Raw genomic sequence first — 16,132 nt, 5'->3', positions numbered from 1 at the left:
GACTTGAAAGTTATTATCTTTTTTGATGTATTTTTGTTTGCTTTTTTTATATAATATACTTCTAAATTTAAAATACTCAAAATATTTATTAAACTGTAAACTTTAATTTATTTCAAGCATTCTATTTATTTTCAGATTATCTCTCACAATATTTTTTTCTCTCCCTCATATCCTTCTGCCATAAAAGAGATTCATAAAAAAATAAATTTAAATATAAAAGAATAAAATGTTTATCATATATTTTCAGAAAGAAAAAAATATTTTAACACTTATAAATATTTTTATTTGAGGTAAGGTTTGAAATAATAAAGGTATTATTTGTTTAAGTGTATAAATAATTAATTTAATTAATAAAAATATTTATTTTCTCGTTATTAATATAAACATTTAAATTTTTTAAAATTTAATAGAAGGTATTTTAGGAAATAAATTTCGGTTTTACTACTCTATTAAAATCAGTTTTCTTCTAGAAATTTTAAATTTATTCTTTTTACATTTACTTAAACGAAAAATTTATTATAATTGGGTTTCCATCAGAAGAATTAGTACATTTTTGATGGATTGAGAATTTGGAAATTTTATTATTTTATTTAAAAATACAAATAAAGGAAAACCTAAAAAAATTAATAATCAATATTTTCTTTTATTTAATAGATTGATATTAGAAATTTAAATTCACCATACATTGGTACTTTTCCAGATATTTTTCTAATATTTTGAATAATTTCTAATAACGTCAAAAATTTTATTTTAAAAAAGTTGACTTAAATATTTGTAAAGTTGATAAAATATACTTTATAATTAATATAATAAATTAGCTAAAAAGATAAAAGCAAATCATGATATCAACAAAAATCTTTAGTGTGCTTTTTATTTCAGCAAGCTTGTTTCTTAGTACAAATGCTTTACTATCTATCCCAGTAAAGTTTGATTACCAAAAGAATTCTATTTTATTTAATGCTACTTTTGGAACTGAAGAATGTAAAATTGATACAAAGGCTGAGTTCTTTTATTGTAATAATGATATTGATTTTATCAGAACTGGAAGTCATTAGCTTTAAACATGTGGGGCCGTTAAAACTGGAACACATATTTCAGGACTTACTAATTATGTGGCTAATTTTTAAATGGGTAATTTCTAAGCTAAAGTAGTTTTCGCAGAATATAATTCGCCAGATATTTAAAACGTAACTTACTATACAAAAAGCTTATGCTTTGGTAAAGTTACTAACGACAGACAACAATTGTCATTAGTAAAGTAGCTTAATGAATAAGGATTGATTTCTGAGCCTAAAGTTTTTATAACTTTTTTCAATAACTACCTATCATAGTTTACTAAAGATGATATCATTGGATAAATAAACCTTGGCTAACCAAATCCTGATTTCATCAAGAAAGGTTCTAACTTTGTTAAAATGTTTGTTAATAACTCTGATTATTACTAGCTAAATTGTAACTTTTACTCAAATGGAGAGACAACATTCTTTGGTTAAAAAATAAGTGGCTATCTAAGATATTACATCGATTTTGATGATCCTGAATCTACCATAGATACAGATACCTTCAATGAAATGCTGGACATTTTATAATCAAAAAATTATAAAATTACAAAGAGCAAACTCACCATTTTCCCTCAATACTATTTGGATACTATTGAAGGTTTAGAACCTATTAAAATAACAATATTAACAGAAGACATGAGCCCTTACATATTAACAATAGACCCTTCTGTATATACACAAAAAATAGCTAAAGGAGTCTATAAATTGTTATTTTAACCTAGAAGTAATAACTAAGCTTATACTATTGGTAATAGAATTTTAGCTTCTTACTACTTTGGTTATGATGCAAGTACTCAAAACACATTTTTTGCAGAAAGAGTATTAGATATTAACTCTAAAGTTGTAGATTAAAAAGTTGAAATTTTTTCTCAAAACTTTAGAAGTGAAAAGATTTGAGATTAAATAGAAAATCTTACTTAGCTCTCTATATATAATAGAATAAATAAATAATATATATATAAACCTTAGCTCTGTTTTCATTTATATAATTAAGGAAATAAATTCTAATTTTTTTTAATAATTAATTATATTTTGAAAATTTAAATTAGGAAAAAAATAATTAAACAATTAAAATTTAGTAAAAAATACACTTTAAATGAGATATTTTAATTTATTATTGCCTAAAGTAAATTTCTATTCTGTGAAAACACTCACTATGAGAAAATATACTTATAAATACAAACTTCAAATTGACTCAAATTTTATTTAAAGATTTAATAAAGAAAAATAGCAAAATAATAAAATAATTAATTAGAACGAAAAAATTATTGATTATATAAATTTTATTCATCATATTTAGATAATTTACTTAAAATGGTTAGGTTACAAATTTTTTTTTAAAATAACAATTAAATTTTTAAAAAATGTAAATATTTTTATTAATTTTTTTTTGCTCAGAAATCTTAAAAATAAAAATATCTTAAAGAGGAAATAATAATAAATATGTATATCGTAAAACCTCTTTTTAATTCGCAACCCGCAAATTCAAAAAATTTTCGATTTATAGAGGTTACCAAATTTGATCAAATTGGACTTTTTCTCAGATATTTGGCTTGGCATTTTGAGGAATTATAGTAATAAATTAATCGAATTTTTTAAAGATTATTATGTTTTAAATGACTTATAAAAATTAGAATAATAAATAATTTTCAATAAAAATCAAATCAATTAACTAAATTGATTTTTTTTAATATTTTAATCTTATCAATCAATAGTAAAATACAATCTTCAAATTAAATAAACATTTTTTTTCTTTATTATATAGTAGATATCATATTTTTATACTGAAATTATTCAAGAACCTACTAATTTAAATAATTTAATATTAGATAATTGCAGAATAATTTTCAATATTATTATAAATTTGATTAATAATGATAAAAATTAATATCAGGAATCTTATTATAAAGCAAAAGAAAATACAAAATTCTACGTAGTACTTATTTATCTATTTACAAAAAATAATACATTTAATTTTTTAATAATAATCTCACATATTTTATAATTATTTATCTTCCTAAAAGACTTAATTTGATTGATTTTCTTTAGTTTCTAAGTTATTCGTAATAGTAATGTATTATTTAAGTTACATTTTTTTATCTTCTTCATCATCATCACCTGCTTAAGATTTCTTAAATAAAAATATTTTTAAATTTAATGCTAAAGTAAAAAAAAGTTACTTACATTAAAAATCAATTGTTAAATTGTAGTTTTTTATTTGTTTTGAGAAGGAACATATTCAAATGATCTAATATCATTTACGTTATTTTAAGAAAGCATTTCAAATGACTAGTTAATTTTAAATTATAAATTAAAATAATCTTCAAATTATTTAATAAATTTTACAAGAATTTCATGATTTTCATCTTTTTCTGACTTATTGTCTGAAAATTTTACTTGATGTTATTCTGAGTTTTTGTGATATTATTTAAAGTTTACTTCACTGTTAGCATAAGAATAAATTTCAAGTACGCTTTTCTTTTAATTTTTGTTTGATACGTTGCTATTTGGCATCCTTAAATTATTTTATCTCATTTATATTTTAATGTTTCTTTCACTTGTCAACTTTTTAATAGGATTATCTTATTCATCTTTGTGCTATATGTCTAAATCGAACTACATTACAGTAAATCCAAACAAATCACTTATTCTTAACTATACTGTGCCTATATCTTTATTTGTTGGTGTTCCCCATAAATATATAACATCATCAATTATATCACATTCAAGCCAAGATGGAAGTGGTGAGTTATGATATAATCCAATAGGCTTATAATCTATTTCTAAGCATCTTTTTATACATTGACAAGATCCTTTGTCCTTTATATATGCGTTAACACTAATAAGATCAGAAGAAAGTAAGTGCAAGCTTTCTCCTCTAGATGGCGAGAATCTAAAAGGTTATTTTACAATTATTCCATATACCTCAAAAGTTATCAATTCTTTCAATAAATTTTTATCACATATAATTTTACACTCCTCTAGATCTTTGTTGATTAAATCATCTAAAAATTCAACTTTGGGAAAAGGATTTTAATTTGGAACATTCAAAGATATTGCAGCTTGAGTTTAGTTTACATGATCTTTAGCATCAAAAATATGAATTGATTAAGATTAATTCTAGCTAGTCTCAAATTCTCTTTTTTTAGCTTTCCAGTTTGAATCTATATTTATTCTTACATATTTTCTATACCAATTTTTTTAATTCTTTAATTATTAAATACTTTTCTTTTTTAAACTCTCAAAACCTTTTAAGACAGGTTAATTTTAAGGTAGCTTTAAATAAATATCTAGTATGTAAACTTACAGGATATAATTTAGACGAGAAAATGGAAAAATAAACTCCTGCTCCTGTATATATGGATATTCCTTTTGTTTCTAATTGTAGATTTTTTCAAGCTCCATAATCAAATCTTCCAAAAACTCTGCCTTTTTTTAATTATAACTTTCCCATATTTTCTTTTTATAATCTTTATTTTATTTTTTATAAATTTTCCATATTTTTTAGAAATCAGATTAAATCGAGCTCATTAGCACTATTTTTTTTCTGTATTCCTCTCCAATATACGCATGCTCTTTCATATAAGAATATTATTTCTTCATTAAAAGTCTATACATAATTAAAAATTATTAACATTAAATTGTTTATTTTCTTACTTATTTACCTGTAAAAAAATGAACGGTATCTCCATAAACCTAAAACACCAATAATAGGTCCAATAATTTAAAATAACAATTAGACTATTAATCCAAGAGGCATAAGTCTAAAGTCCATAACAAATTCATCCTAAGCAAAAGTATATCCGTCTGAGGCAACTACTCTTATTCTATACGTATTAAATAATTCAGATTATGGTATAATGCCTATAAATGTCTTAAAAAAAATATTTTAGATTGTTATAATAAATAATTTAAATAATTTATAAATAAAATTTTCTGATTTAAATAATTATTAAATTGTGTTATATTATGTTTTGTAAAAAAAACTATTAATTTGTATTATAAATTAAAAATTTAGATTTAATGAATTTAAATAATTTACTGCTTATCTTGGATTAAATTATATTTTATCTGAAGTCTCAGTAATTGGCTCTAATGAATTAGAATGCACAAAGTAAGCTGAATAAATTAAATCGTTATTATAAGAATCTAAATCAACAAAGGTTTATGAATCCAGTTTAAAATTGAATTATTCAGCAACATACATACCTGATTTTGAGAATTAGTTATTAAGTTAATCCTATATATTTTTATTTAAAACTACAGGTTTATTTAATGCTATAAAAGTTAAGTTAAGTAGAGAATCTTAGGAGTTAATATCAAAATTACTACCATCTGATATTGTATAGCTAATTTAAATATCTTCTAATGCTGTTAAATTTGCAACTTATATATTTTAGTTGAGAATTATATTAACATTTTATAATGAGCCTTCTAATTTTAATTAGTCTTATGAGTCTGAAAATGAAGCTAATACTCCTTAAAAAGATTTTTTGATGAATGCTCCATTAGGCTTAGATTATCCCTATTTAGGTAATATAGTAAACAGTACACTGACACTTTAAGAAGGAGTTTCAATTACTTAATCTAATTTAGTATTTTTATTTATTATCAATGAAGACGTAACAAAAAATTTGATAGGATATAGAATTCTTGAGTATTTTAACAGATTTTATATTCCATTTTATATTTACTAATCAATAGGTTCAAATTAAGTCTTTGGAATATTCAAGAACGTATAAAAATCCAAATAAAATGGTCTTGATGGATCGAAAGACAGATTTAAAAATTATTACTAATTTAGAAAGTTAGCTTGTATTAAGCATTAGATAATTCCTAAAGCTAAGTTGAGCTAAATTACTGGATGAATAGCCATAATTTATTAGTAAGTTATTTAAATTGAAAGCTGTAATAGGACGATATTTTCTCCTAATTTATTACTTGAAACTTAGTCTTTATCTACTTTGATAATTAACTACTGCTAAATTGAATTAAACTACATGTATTATGGTAAGTTTTTAATTTCATAATTCTGATAATTAAAAGCATTTTCATAAATGATTTCTCGTTCAGTGTAAACACTTGCAAAAGTAATCTATATAGTAGAACCTACCTTTAAAGCCTCTCCAATATTCATATCTCTTTATTTCTAAGAACTGTTAATGTTACTTAATATTTCAATATATTGGCTATGAATATATGTATGTGTATCTAAAGGTAAAATCCTCATTCCCTTGGCACCTTCAATTATTACAAATTAATTTAAAATTAAAAAAAAACAAAATTACAATTTATTAAAATTTGGAAATAAGAACAAAAAATTTTTTCATTCTTTAATATTTTGTAATAAAAAATGAATTTGTTTAGATATCTATAAAATGTTATCACCATCATATTTTTTATAATGAGATTTGCTAAAAAAAACTAAATACCAATGAAAATCGCCGCTGAATAGTTTGGAGTTGATGCAATTGAGAAGCTGTGTTCATCTAAAATAGAAAACTTTGCTAGTATATGAGGTTTATCTTTTTGGGAAATGTCTATTGCTACTACTTATCCTTTTTCAGCTGTACAGGCAATTATATATTTTTCATTAAACATTGTAAATGAATCTATAGCCCAGCCATCGACAGGAATAGAAGAAACTATAAAAGGCTAAAAAGGGTTTTGAATGTTGATTATTGTTATTCCTGTAAATCCATTTGATAAGTATGCATAATTTTCATCAGAAGAAAGTTTTACTGTTTCACCAGCCATTTGGAAGACAGCAGACGCCATTTTTGGTTAATAAGGATCTGAAATATCTAATATTATCAAACCAACTTCTAGTGAAGCTAGATAAGCATATTTACTGTTTTTACTCAACTTTACTTTTTTTACATTTGAACTTAATAAACTAGGTAAATTACTATATTTTTTTGGGTTCTTGTAATCTCTAAAATCAGCTAAACCTATTCCAAATTCAGAATTTCCTATAATAACTATACTCCTATCTTCATTCATGTCAAATCTAAATTAAATTATCAATTTTAATATAAAAAATAATTTTAAGATTTTACCCATCACTGTTATTTTGAAGATTTGGATTTGGTGCGTAGGTTGTAATTAAATTAGGATTTTTTTTATCAGTTATGTCATAAATATGAACTCCGAGCTAACTTCCACCAACAAACAAAATATTTTCGTTGCTTGGCTAAGCATAAACATAATCTTGGGAAGTTCCGCCTTAAGACTTTATAGTAGAAAGCCAAACAGGATGATCGATATCAGAAATATCATATAATTTAGTACCTATCAAGCCAACATTAACAGCTGCTGTCTTCCCATCTTAGAAAATATGAAGATGGTATGGCCAAAATTCAATACCCAGAAAAGTTAGAGTGCTTTAAAAAGAATTAAAAATATTTGGAAAGTCTCTATTCAGATTTGGAGTAACTTATTTATGTATTACCAATTCAAGTCCATTGTTAATTAAAAAGTAATTATTATTAGATGAAAATACAAAAGATTTCATTAGATAACTACCATCTAGCTGATAAACTATTTATGGATTCTTTTTCATTGTGGGTTAGCTGCTTATATCGTATATTTTAAAGCCTACAGATTTTATTGCAAACACCAAATATTTCTTATCTGAACTTAAAATAGCCCCTGATATAACAAAACCGGGGTATTAGACTATCACATTAAATACTAATTACAAAGTAGATGGAGGATTTGGTGAGGTAACAGAGCTAATGTCCGCATAATATAATCCATACCAACCATCAACAACATAAAGAATATCTTCATCTTAATGGAGAGCAGTTTGATATACAATCCAATTTGGTGTTTGTAAAATGATTTATTATATCTTATTTAAATTACTAATGTTGTATATACCAACACCAAATTATCCTTATGAAGCAAAAGCAAATGTTTCTTCTTTATTAGCAATTATATCATAACACGCCGAATTACTAGTTCCTTTTAAATTAAAATTAGTGGGTAAATTTTAATATCATACAAAAATACCATGTTAAAAAATATAATTATATTAATAATAGATTAATTTAAATTAAGTATAATGTCATTCTTTATTTAGTTCATTAGCTGCTGTTTTGATCCATCAAAATATATTTAAAAAAATTTAAAAATGTCTATAAATAAATTAACTAAAAAACCTTTAGTTTTATCAATTTCTATTTTAAGTATAATCTATCAATATAAGTAAAATTAATTAGAAATAAAAAGCAAAGATTTATGTAGAATATTTTTTTTGAGTAAAGAGAATAAATAAGTTCATTTACCTGACTAAGAAAGTATTTTTGGTTAAGTTTTTTCACTCACATCAACAGAAAACATAATACCATTTCCTATTACTAATAGAGTATCTGATTTTTTCAATTTTAAAGCACTTTAAATAGGTTATGAAAAAGACATTTAACCTACAATGTTTATTTAATTGATATTTTATATATTATATATGCTTAATCCAGCTATATCATCTACTACATAAGCATACTGAGAATCAAGAGCAATATATCGTACATCGTAACCCTTAACTTAAATTATGAGAGAAGGATTAAAAGGATTACTAACATTAAAAACTAAAAATCCGCCTGTTAGGCATGATAAAAAAGCATAATTATTATCAGGCGTTAGCGCTATGTGAAATCCTGCTCCCGATTAATATTATTTAAGCTCTACAATTGATATGGGTGAAGCGCTTAGCAACAATAGATTTGCTTCATTTAAAATTTAACTAAATAATTATTTGATTATGCTAAAAGAAATTAGAATTTGGAGGAGGATTTGATTTAGTTTCATTTTGTAATACTTAATAGCAATATTTTATAAACTAATTTATTTAACAAGGATATAATATTAATGAATTAATATATATGTTAAATTTTTAAAATCTTTGTAATTTCATTTTCATTGTAAATTCATGAAAGTTAATCAAAAAAAAGAGTAATGACTAATAAGATAATATATACTGGATAATTTTAATTAATTATGGTTTCTCCTACTTGAATTCGTATAATTAAATAAAATTTACCATAAAATATTATTACTCCTTTGAGAAAATTTAAATTATTCCTTCTAGTAAATAATAAATGATATCAAATCAAAATAACAAACATAAAATATCGAAAAAAACGTCATTTTAAATAAAATAGTAATCAAAAATTTTCATTTTGATTCTAATTATTATCAATTTAAATAATTATGAATAATCAATAGCACCAATTAAGTTAATGTAAGCAAATAACCAAGATGGAATTAAATTTTATGATATTCATTTGATATTATCTAAAAATTTGTGATTAAATTTATTGAACAGAGTTATTAAAAATAAATTAAATTTAAAGTTAAGGAAAATTTGTAAAGTAAAATTATTGAGAGAAATTCACCCACAGAAAACAAAGATTTTTTAATTAGTATAATTAAAAAATTAATCAGTTAAATTGTCTTTTTTTTCTAATTTAATTAAATATTCATTAAAAAAGTAACAAATAAAAGCTAAGAAATCTAAATACCTTAAATTTGTTTACTAACTTTAAACACAATTTATCTTATTCAAGAAACAATACATTATTTTATTTTTTATAGAATAAAATTAATTAAGTCGATAAAAAAGAAATAGTTAGAAAATTAATTGCTTGTAATTAACAAATAATAAATTACACAGATTATTAAACGCTGTTATATTATCAATCTTTTTCATAACTTTTATACTTTAAAATGTAGTTATTTCAAAGATAAATAAAATTATTATTTGCAAAACATCTTTTAAATAAATGTAAATAATTGGACTTTTTATTAATTTAGAAATAGTATAATGTAAATTTATCTTTTTAAGCTAAAGTATAAAAATATATAGTTTATGAATAAAGTAATAAATTTTGTATATATTTATTTAATCATAAGTTTTAGTAGATTTTACACATATTTGTAATTTATTAATCCTTTTCTCTAACATAATCACTCACCATTTCAAATTTTCCCAAGTGCCTTTCCCAATATCTCAAGTTCTCGAGGGGGATATTATTTTTAACAAAATAAGGTATTTCTTCCTTGTATGCAATTTTCAAGTCCTTAAAGCATTAGTTTTTGTATTTATTCTTGTCAATATTAGTGTTAATCATGTATTTGTAAATTATTTTTTCAATTTGCTCCAAGTCTTAGTAAAACTCTGATTACATACAAATTTTATTGTCAAAATTCTTTTAATCTACAAATTCTCTTAGATTTTTATAGAAAAACTATAACAATTTAACAGATTCATCACTTAACTCGAACCAAAGACCTTTTCTTCTCTATTGATTCTTAATTTTTTATTTATTTTCTTATATTTCTTTTTTCAGCTATACAAATTGCATTACGCTGATAATTTGTTTTTCAAAGAGCTCTAGAGTCATATCTTTTCTAATTTCGTTTTCAATAAATATAATTTATTTTATGATAGGACTGAACCCTCTTATTTACTATATCATAAGACTTGCTCTTTTATTTGAAGAAATTAATTGCACGAATTCTTGTAACGTGTAAAAGAACTCTTTAATAAAAATAGAATGGTCAGGAGAAAGCATGCTATTGAACTTTTCTAAATCTTTTTTGAATTATAAACGGTTCTAGTTAGTCCCTCTGTTCTTTTTTAAGCTAGCCATTAGACCTATTTAATTTTTAAATTATTGGGCTTAAAGGATTTATTATGCTACTTTCTTAAGTTTTTAAGAAGTTTTAGATTATTCTTTATCTCTATCAAGGATGTTTTCAATAAAATCAAGATGCTCTTCGATATTTTTTTCCATCTTCTTCTGACCAAATCCATTATCTAAATTAGCTTAAGCTATCCTTAAGCTATTTTATTAGTTTAAATAATTTAAGTAATGATATAAATCTTGCTAATTATATCTTTAATCCATGCTTTTGCGAGAAAATTTATTAGTTGTTTTTTCTGCTTGAATATTTAGGCTATAGCTCTTCTATTTATTTACTTATTTTTGTAGAAAAGTTTAATTTTATTTAATTTCATCTCTGCTGTTACTGTTACTGTTACTATTACTTCTACTTATACAATCTTGATGCTTATTTTATTTGTATTCAAATAGCTTTTCATATACTTAATCATCATAGCTTTTTTTTGGATAATCTGATTGAAATTTGCTACTTTCACTGAGTAATGTATCTTCAATAAGTACATCTTCAGCTGTTTCAAGATCATATTTAAATCTAATTTGTTTCTATGTTTATGAATTGCAGCTGCTTTCTTAAGTATCAGCTAAATAAGAAAAGTTATTTGGAGATTCTTATTATGACAATTTGGCAGGAATAACTAATGAAGCAGAAGATTTAGATTTCTAGTTATTATTGGCAAAGCTATATGAAGTATTAACAGTTAAATCTTCATTCTTATTTAAGTAATTCTTCTCTAAAGATAGATTTTCATTTATTGTTACTTTGAAGGGTAAAGAAAAATCATGAGATAGTTATTTTTATTTTGCCATTTCTAATTTAGATTCTTTCATGCCGCTTTTCATAAAAGGCCTCAATTATTCTGAATTAATATCATTAATTTAAGGCAAATTTAACTTTTTTTGTTAGATTGAGGCTGAACAATCTACAGTTTTTAAATTATGCTTCGAAAAAGTTCTACTTAATTTTGGAAAGCAATAGTAATTTTATTCATAATCGATTCCCGTCTTTAATTTAAATGAAGGCTCTTCGTTACTTAGCCTGCTTAAGCCAGTGTAGCTATTATTATTTTTTTTTAAAACTTTGATTTACTGTTAATCAGTGATAAAAGGGCTTTCATTTTTCTATTTTTAAAAATATGTTACTAAAACATGCTTACAATATATCTACTTGAAATAATTTTTTCATGTAGAAATGAGTAGCTTATAATTTATTTTAAACAAAAAATGGATAAATTACATTGTTGCTGGCTTAAAGCTCTTTAAAAATATATTCTTTATCAGAAGATTTGTTAGTATAAAATTTACCACTTGCTTTTAGGTAATTTTCTACTTACAAAAGCTTAATAGGGATCGGCTATTATTTTTAAGGCTATTATGTCATAAATACTCTGGAATTGATTATTAATATTTTTATTTATAAAAAGAGTTATCAATCTTTTTTCATTCCTTTAATCTAATTTAATAAAGAATAATTAAAAAAATAATGATAATTACTTTTTACTGTCTATAAAAGTACTGATTTCTGCTATACATACAGTTTGATAAACAAGCTTTTAAAATATTATATTAATTATTTATTTTAAAGTTTCGTTTATTAATTTACCATTATAATTAAAACTTCAAAGTGGTTAAAAATATTTCTTAAATAATTTTTAAATAAAATGATTCTTCAAATATATTTAATTACACACTTATTAATTTAATAATTTGCATCTAAGTATATTTATATTTATGAGATAGTATTAAATTAAACACATAAATAAAATATATTAACATCAAAAGAAAAATTAACAAGTTCAATAATTTTTTTAAGGCAAAACACAAAAATAGCAAGATAAACATTTTTATTTAAATAAATGATTCATAAATATCAGCAATTAAATAAATTAAAATCAATCGTAATTTACTATAAATTTTTCTTATCTTGTAAGAAATTTAAAATATTTCTTAAAACACCCTAAAATATTCAAATAAATATATTTTAAATTATTATTTTTAATTCTAAAACTAAGTTATAAAAATATAAATATGTAATATGCAATCAACCAAGATAAAATATCAAAATAAATTTTCAAATCTATTTATTTAGTTAAAAGTAAAATTAAAGCAATAGGGTTCGTCTAAGCAAATATCTATATAAAAATTAATTAATTAAATAGAAAAGCAAACGCATAATAAAAAATTCATTTGAAATTATAAAATATAAACATAAAAATTTTGTATCTAACTTAATTTTAAAGCCTTTTAATAAATTAAAAGAAATATTTAGAATTAGGTAATTGTTATTATATTAAAATAAATAAAGTCTAACTCTTTTGATTTATATTGTGAAGACCTATTAAATAAATAGTTATTTATTAGATTTAAAGAATATTTAATAAATTTGTTACTTATTTTATTTTCTCTCCAAAATATTTATTTTTTCAAAATTCAATAAATGGTAAAAAAGCTCTTGAATTGATTTTCAAATTTCAAAAAAAATAATGAAATAGATTGATTGCTTTTTGAATTTAACGTGAAATTAAAAAAATCAGGTAAATCTAAAGTTGCAAAATTTTAATTTTAAATTATTTAATAGATAATTAATTTATTTTTTGACAAATTATCAATTTACAAGCAAATTTTAGGAATAAGAAATGCTAATAAATTTAAGCCTAATTATAAATACTTTAAAAAATTAATAATCAAACATTAATGGTTTCATATCTTGTGATAGTAGAGAAAAAATTTTATTTGTTCATCGATCTTTTTGAGACTTTGCAAGATTTTTAATCTATTCAGTTTTAGGAACAATCTGATTAAAAGATTTTGTGTTTTTTTGATAAATATAAAGTAATTTCAAAAAAATAATTAATCTTTTTAATTACTTTAAACGTAAACTAAATTGATTTAATTTTTGTTTTGATGAATCCTAATGAGATGTATTAAATCATCAGATAATTTAATATTTTCATTCTAAAAATAAAGATGATTTTATTAAATCATTCTTGTGCAAAAAAAAATCATATAATTAAATAAACGCGAAATTAATTATTAATAGAACAACTATTTATCGAAATTAACAAAAATAAGCTATTGAACATTGGTTATTAAAAATCTTCAAACTTTGTATAGGTAAAAGTTTAGTGGCGAAGTTAAATAAAAATTGTATTGAAAGTTATAAAATGAGCGTGCTACAAAAAAAGAAGACACTTGAAGGGCTTTAGCTCTCTGTTTCATAACAAAAAATTGAGGATGTAATGTAATAAACTAGCAATTTAATTGATTAAAAATTTTCTTAATTTGAATATAATTAAATTCAATTTTTTAGAAAATGAAAATCATATTAATTAGCATTTGTTAATAATAAATGTAGGTCTGTTGAAGGATCTTTTATTGGAGATAATTTTGTTTTAGATTAAAAAGGAATGAGTATTTAAGGAAGTTATTAGCAATATGATACTTAGCATAGCCATATGAGCGTAGAAGAAGAATTAAATTTAGAGGAATGTTAGCGCTAATTCAATAATTTGGAACTCAAAACTGACAAAGATGGATTTAAAATCCCTTTGACTAAAAAGCAAGTTTAAGAATAGCAAGATAAAATAAAAGAATAAAAAAAAATAGAAAAGTAATAATAGAATATTTTGCAAAACTAATAATATGATCTTCAACAATTATGCACTATACAAATTAGTGAAGTTAAGTGTATATAGTTATTAGGTAGCGGTTCATCTGGAACTGTCCAGAGAGGTATACATGAAAAAACTGGGCTTGAATTGGCACTTAAAGTAATTGCTTTTTTTTAGAAAATGAAAAAGAAAAAAAATATTTTCAGTTTTAATAAGAATTGAATTTTTTTATTAAATTTTGTAAAATAGTTCACATAATTTATTATAAATAGTATATAAATTTGCACACAGATGACTAGTTTAAAAAATAAATAAATCTAGAATTAAATACACTCATTCATTGCAATAGTGAACATATAATAAAATGCTATGGAGCTTGCTTTGATGTGAGCAGATTTTATTTAAATATTAAATTGAAATACTGTCAATCTTCCTATATTCTCACCCAATTAAATATTCAACCATACAATTTTTTTTGACTTACCCACAAAACACAGGTTGAACTTGAGGTGAAGGTGGGCGAAAATATAAAAGGATTTACAGTATTTCATAAAATTTTAAGTAAATTTTTTTAATCATAATTTTATAGCAAGGAAAAATCACAATTGCACTTGAATATATGGATATGGGAACATTAGGAGATTTAGTTAAAAAGTTTAGTAGAATACCTGAAGTAATTATAGGTATTATTACTCATTAGGTATAGTTATATTTATTACTTATTGATTATTTGTTATAATATTTATTTTTAAACCTCAAAAAGGTTTTAAAAGGATTGGAGTATTTGCATAAAACAATGAAAGTTATTCATAGAGATATTAAACCGTCGAATTTGCTTGTTAATTCAAGTGGTATAGTTAAAATTGCTGACTTTGGTGTAAGTGGAAAAATAAACCATACTCTAAGTACTAAAAATTCTTGGGTAGGTACAGTATAATATATGAGCCCAGAGAGACTATAAGGAAACAATTATAGCTCTGATACAGATCTTTGGGCTTTAGGCATTACAATTTTAGAGTTAGCATTAGGAAAAATGCCTTTTTAAGGTATGGGATACTGGGAATTGATTAATTCTATCACGCAAGGAAATATTCCATAATTACCAGACGAATATTCTGATGAATTGAGAGACTTGTTAAATATATTGTAATTTTAATTTGTAAAATAAATATAGATAAAATTTTAACTTAATTTTAAAAAGGCTCCAAAAAGAGAGTGGAAATAGATCTAATGCAACCGATTTATTAGTAATCATAATTTTTCATATAAAAATTAATTTATAGTTAATTATTTAATTTTATAGAACCATCCTTTCGTGCAAGACTATGTAGATATTGAGCCTTCATATTTTGTTAAGTGGATTTAGAAAGGAAATCACTGAAATTATTTAAATAAAAACACATTAATTAAATAAGTTATGAATGTATGATTGCATGGATGAATGTAATTTTGAATCTTCTTTTCGGTTTTTATTTAGAGTAATTAAGTGTGGTTTTTTTCCTTTGCTCTATCGTTAGTTCTATTATTCTTAGTAATTATGCAATTAAAAAATGCTGATTATATAAAAAATTTGATAAATACCCTAATTTAATTTGATATAAGATTATTATATAAAATGAAATATATAAAACACTTTAGTTAAATATGTTTATTAGTATTAAAAATAATTTTGGCTTATATTTTAGTATTATTTTTTTAAGCTTTATTAAAATTATAACCAATTTTTCTTTTTAAAATTATTAAATGCTCTTTAAAAAACTACTTCTCCCATAAAGTT

At 22.4% G+C, this 16,132-nt stretch overlaps 4 protein-coding genes across 4 annotated transcripts; 2 read left to right on the top strand and 2 right to left on the bottom strand. All coding sequences in view use genetic code 6, as the record gives it.

Moving 5' to 3' along the window:
• Positions 1–839: 839 nt before the first annotated feature.
• Positions 840–1,958, top strand: TTHERM_00697050 (transmembrane protein, putative; the record flags this gene model as incomplete). The annotated part of the gene is made up of 1 exon (XM_001025617.1): positions 840–1,958. The coding sequence occupies one exon, from the start codon at positions 840–842 to the stop codon at positions 1,956–1,958; it is 1,119 nt and encodes a 372-aa protein (XP_001025617.1).
• A 1,093-nt stretch (positions 1,959–3,051) lies between these two features.
• On the bottom strand, positions 3,052–8,870 carry TTHERM_00697060 (MFS transporter; the record flags this gene model as incomplete). The annotated part of the gene is made up of 8 exons (XM_001025618.2): positions 3,052–3,192; positions 3,246–3,350; positions 3,408–4,671; positions 4,727–4,935; positions 5,104–6,302; positions 6,494–7,071; positions 7,121–8,027; positions 8,351–8,870. The coding sequence occupies 8 exons, from the start codon at positions 8,868–8,870 to the stop codon at positions 3,052–3,054; spliced, it is 4,923 nt and encodes a 1,640-aa protein (XP_001025618.2).
• A 1,097-nt stretch (positions 8,871–9,967) lies between these two features.
• TTHERM_00697070 (hypothetical protein) lies at positions 9,968–12,125 on the bottom strand (the record flags this gene model as incomplete). The annotated part of the gene is made up of 2 exons (XM_001025619.2): positions 9,968–11,866; positions 11,982–12,125. The coding sequence occupies 2 exons, from the start codon at positions 12,123–12,125 to the stop codon at positions 9,968–9,970; spliced, it is 2,043 nt and encodes a 680-aa protein (XP_001025619.2).
• Positions 12,126–13,908: 1,783 nt separating this feature from the next.
• On the top strand, positions 13,909–15,736 carry TTHERM_00697080 (plant dual-specificity MAP kinase kinase family domain protein; the record flags this gene model as incomplete). Its single annotated transcript, XM_001025620.3, has 7 exons — positions 13,909–13,985; positions 14,100–14,514; positions 14,628–14,741; positions 14,945–15,055; positions 15,119–15,501; positions 15,557–15,602; positions 15,659–15,736. 7 exons carry the CDS (start codon positions 13,909–13,911, stop codon positions 15,734–15,736), a joined length of 1,224 nt encoding a protein of 407 aa, XP_001025620.2.
• Between the last annotated feature and the right edge of the window lie 396 nt (positions 15,737–16,132).

Source organism: Tetrahymena thermophila, assembly GCF_000189635.1.
Source record: "Tetrahymena thermophila SB210 genomic scaffold scf_8254187, whole genome shotgun sequence".
In the NCBI taxonomy this organism is placed as follows: domain Eukaryota; phylum Ciliophora; class Oligohymenophorea; order Hymenostomatida; family Tetrahymenidae; genus Tetrahymena; species Tetrahymena thermophila.
This window is presented reverse-complemented; position numbering and strand designations above follow the sequence as displayed.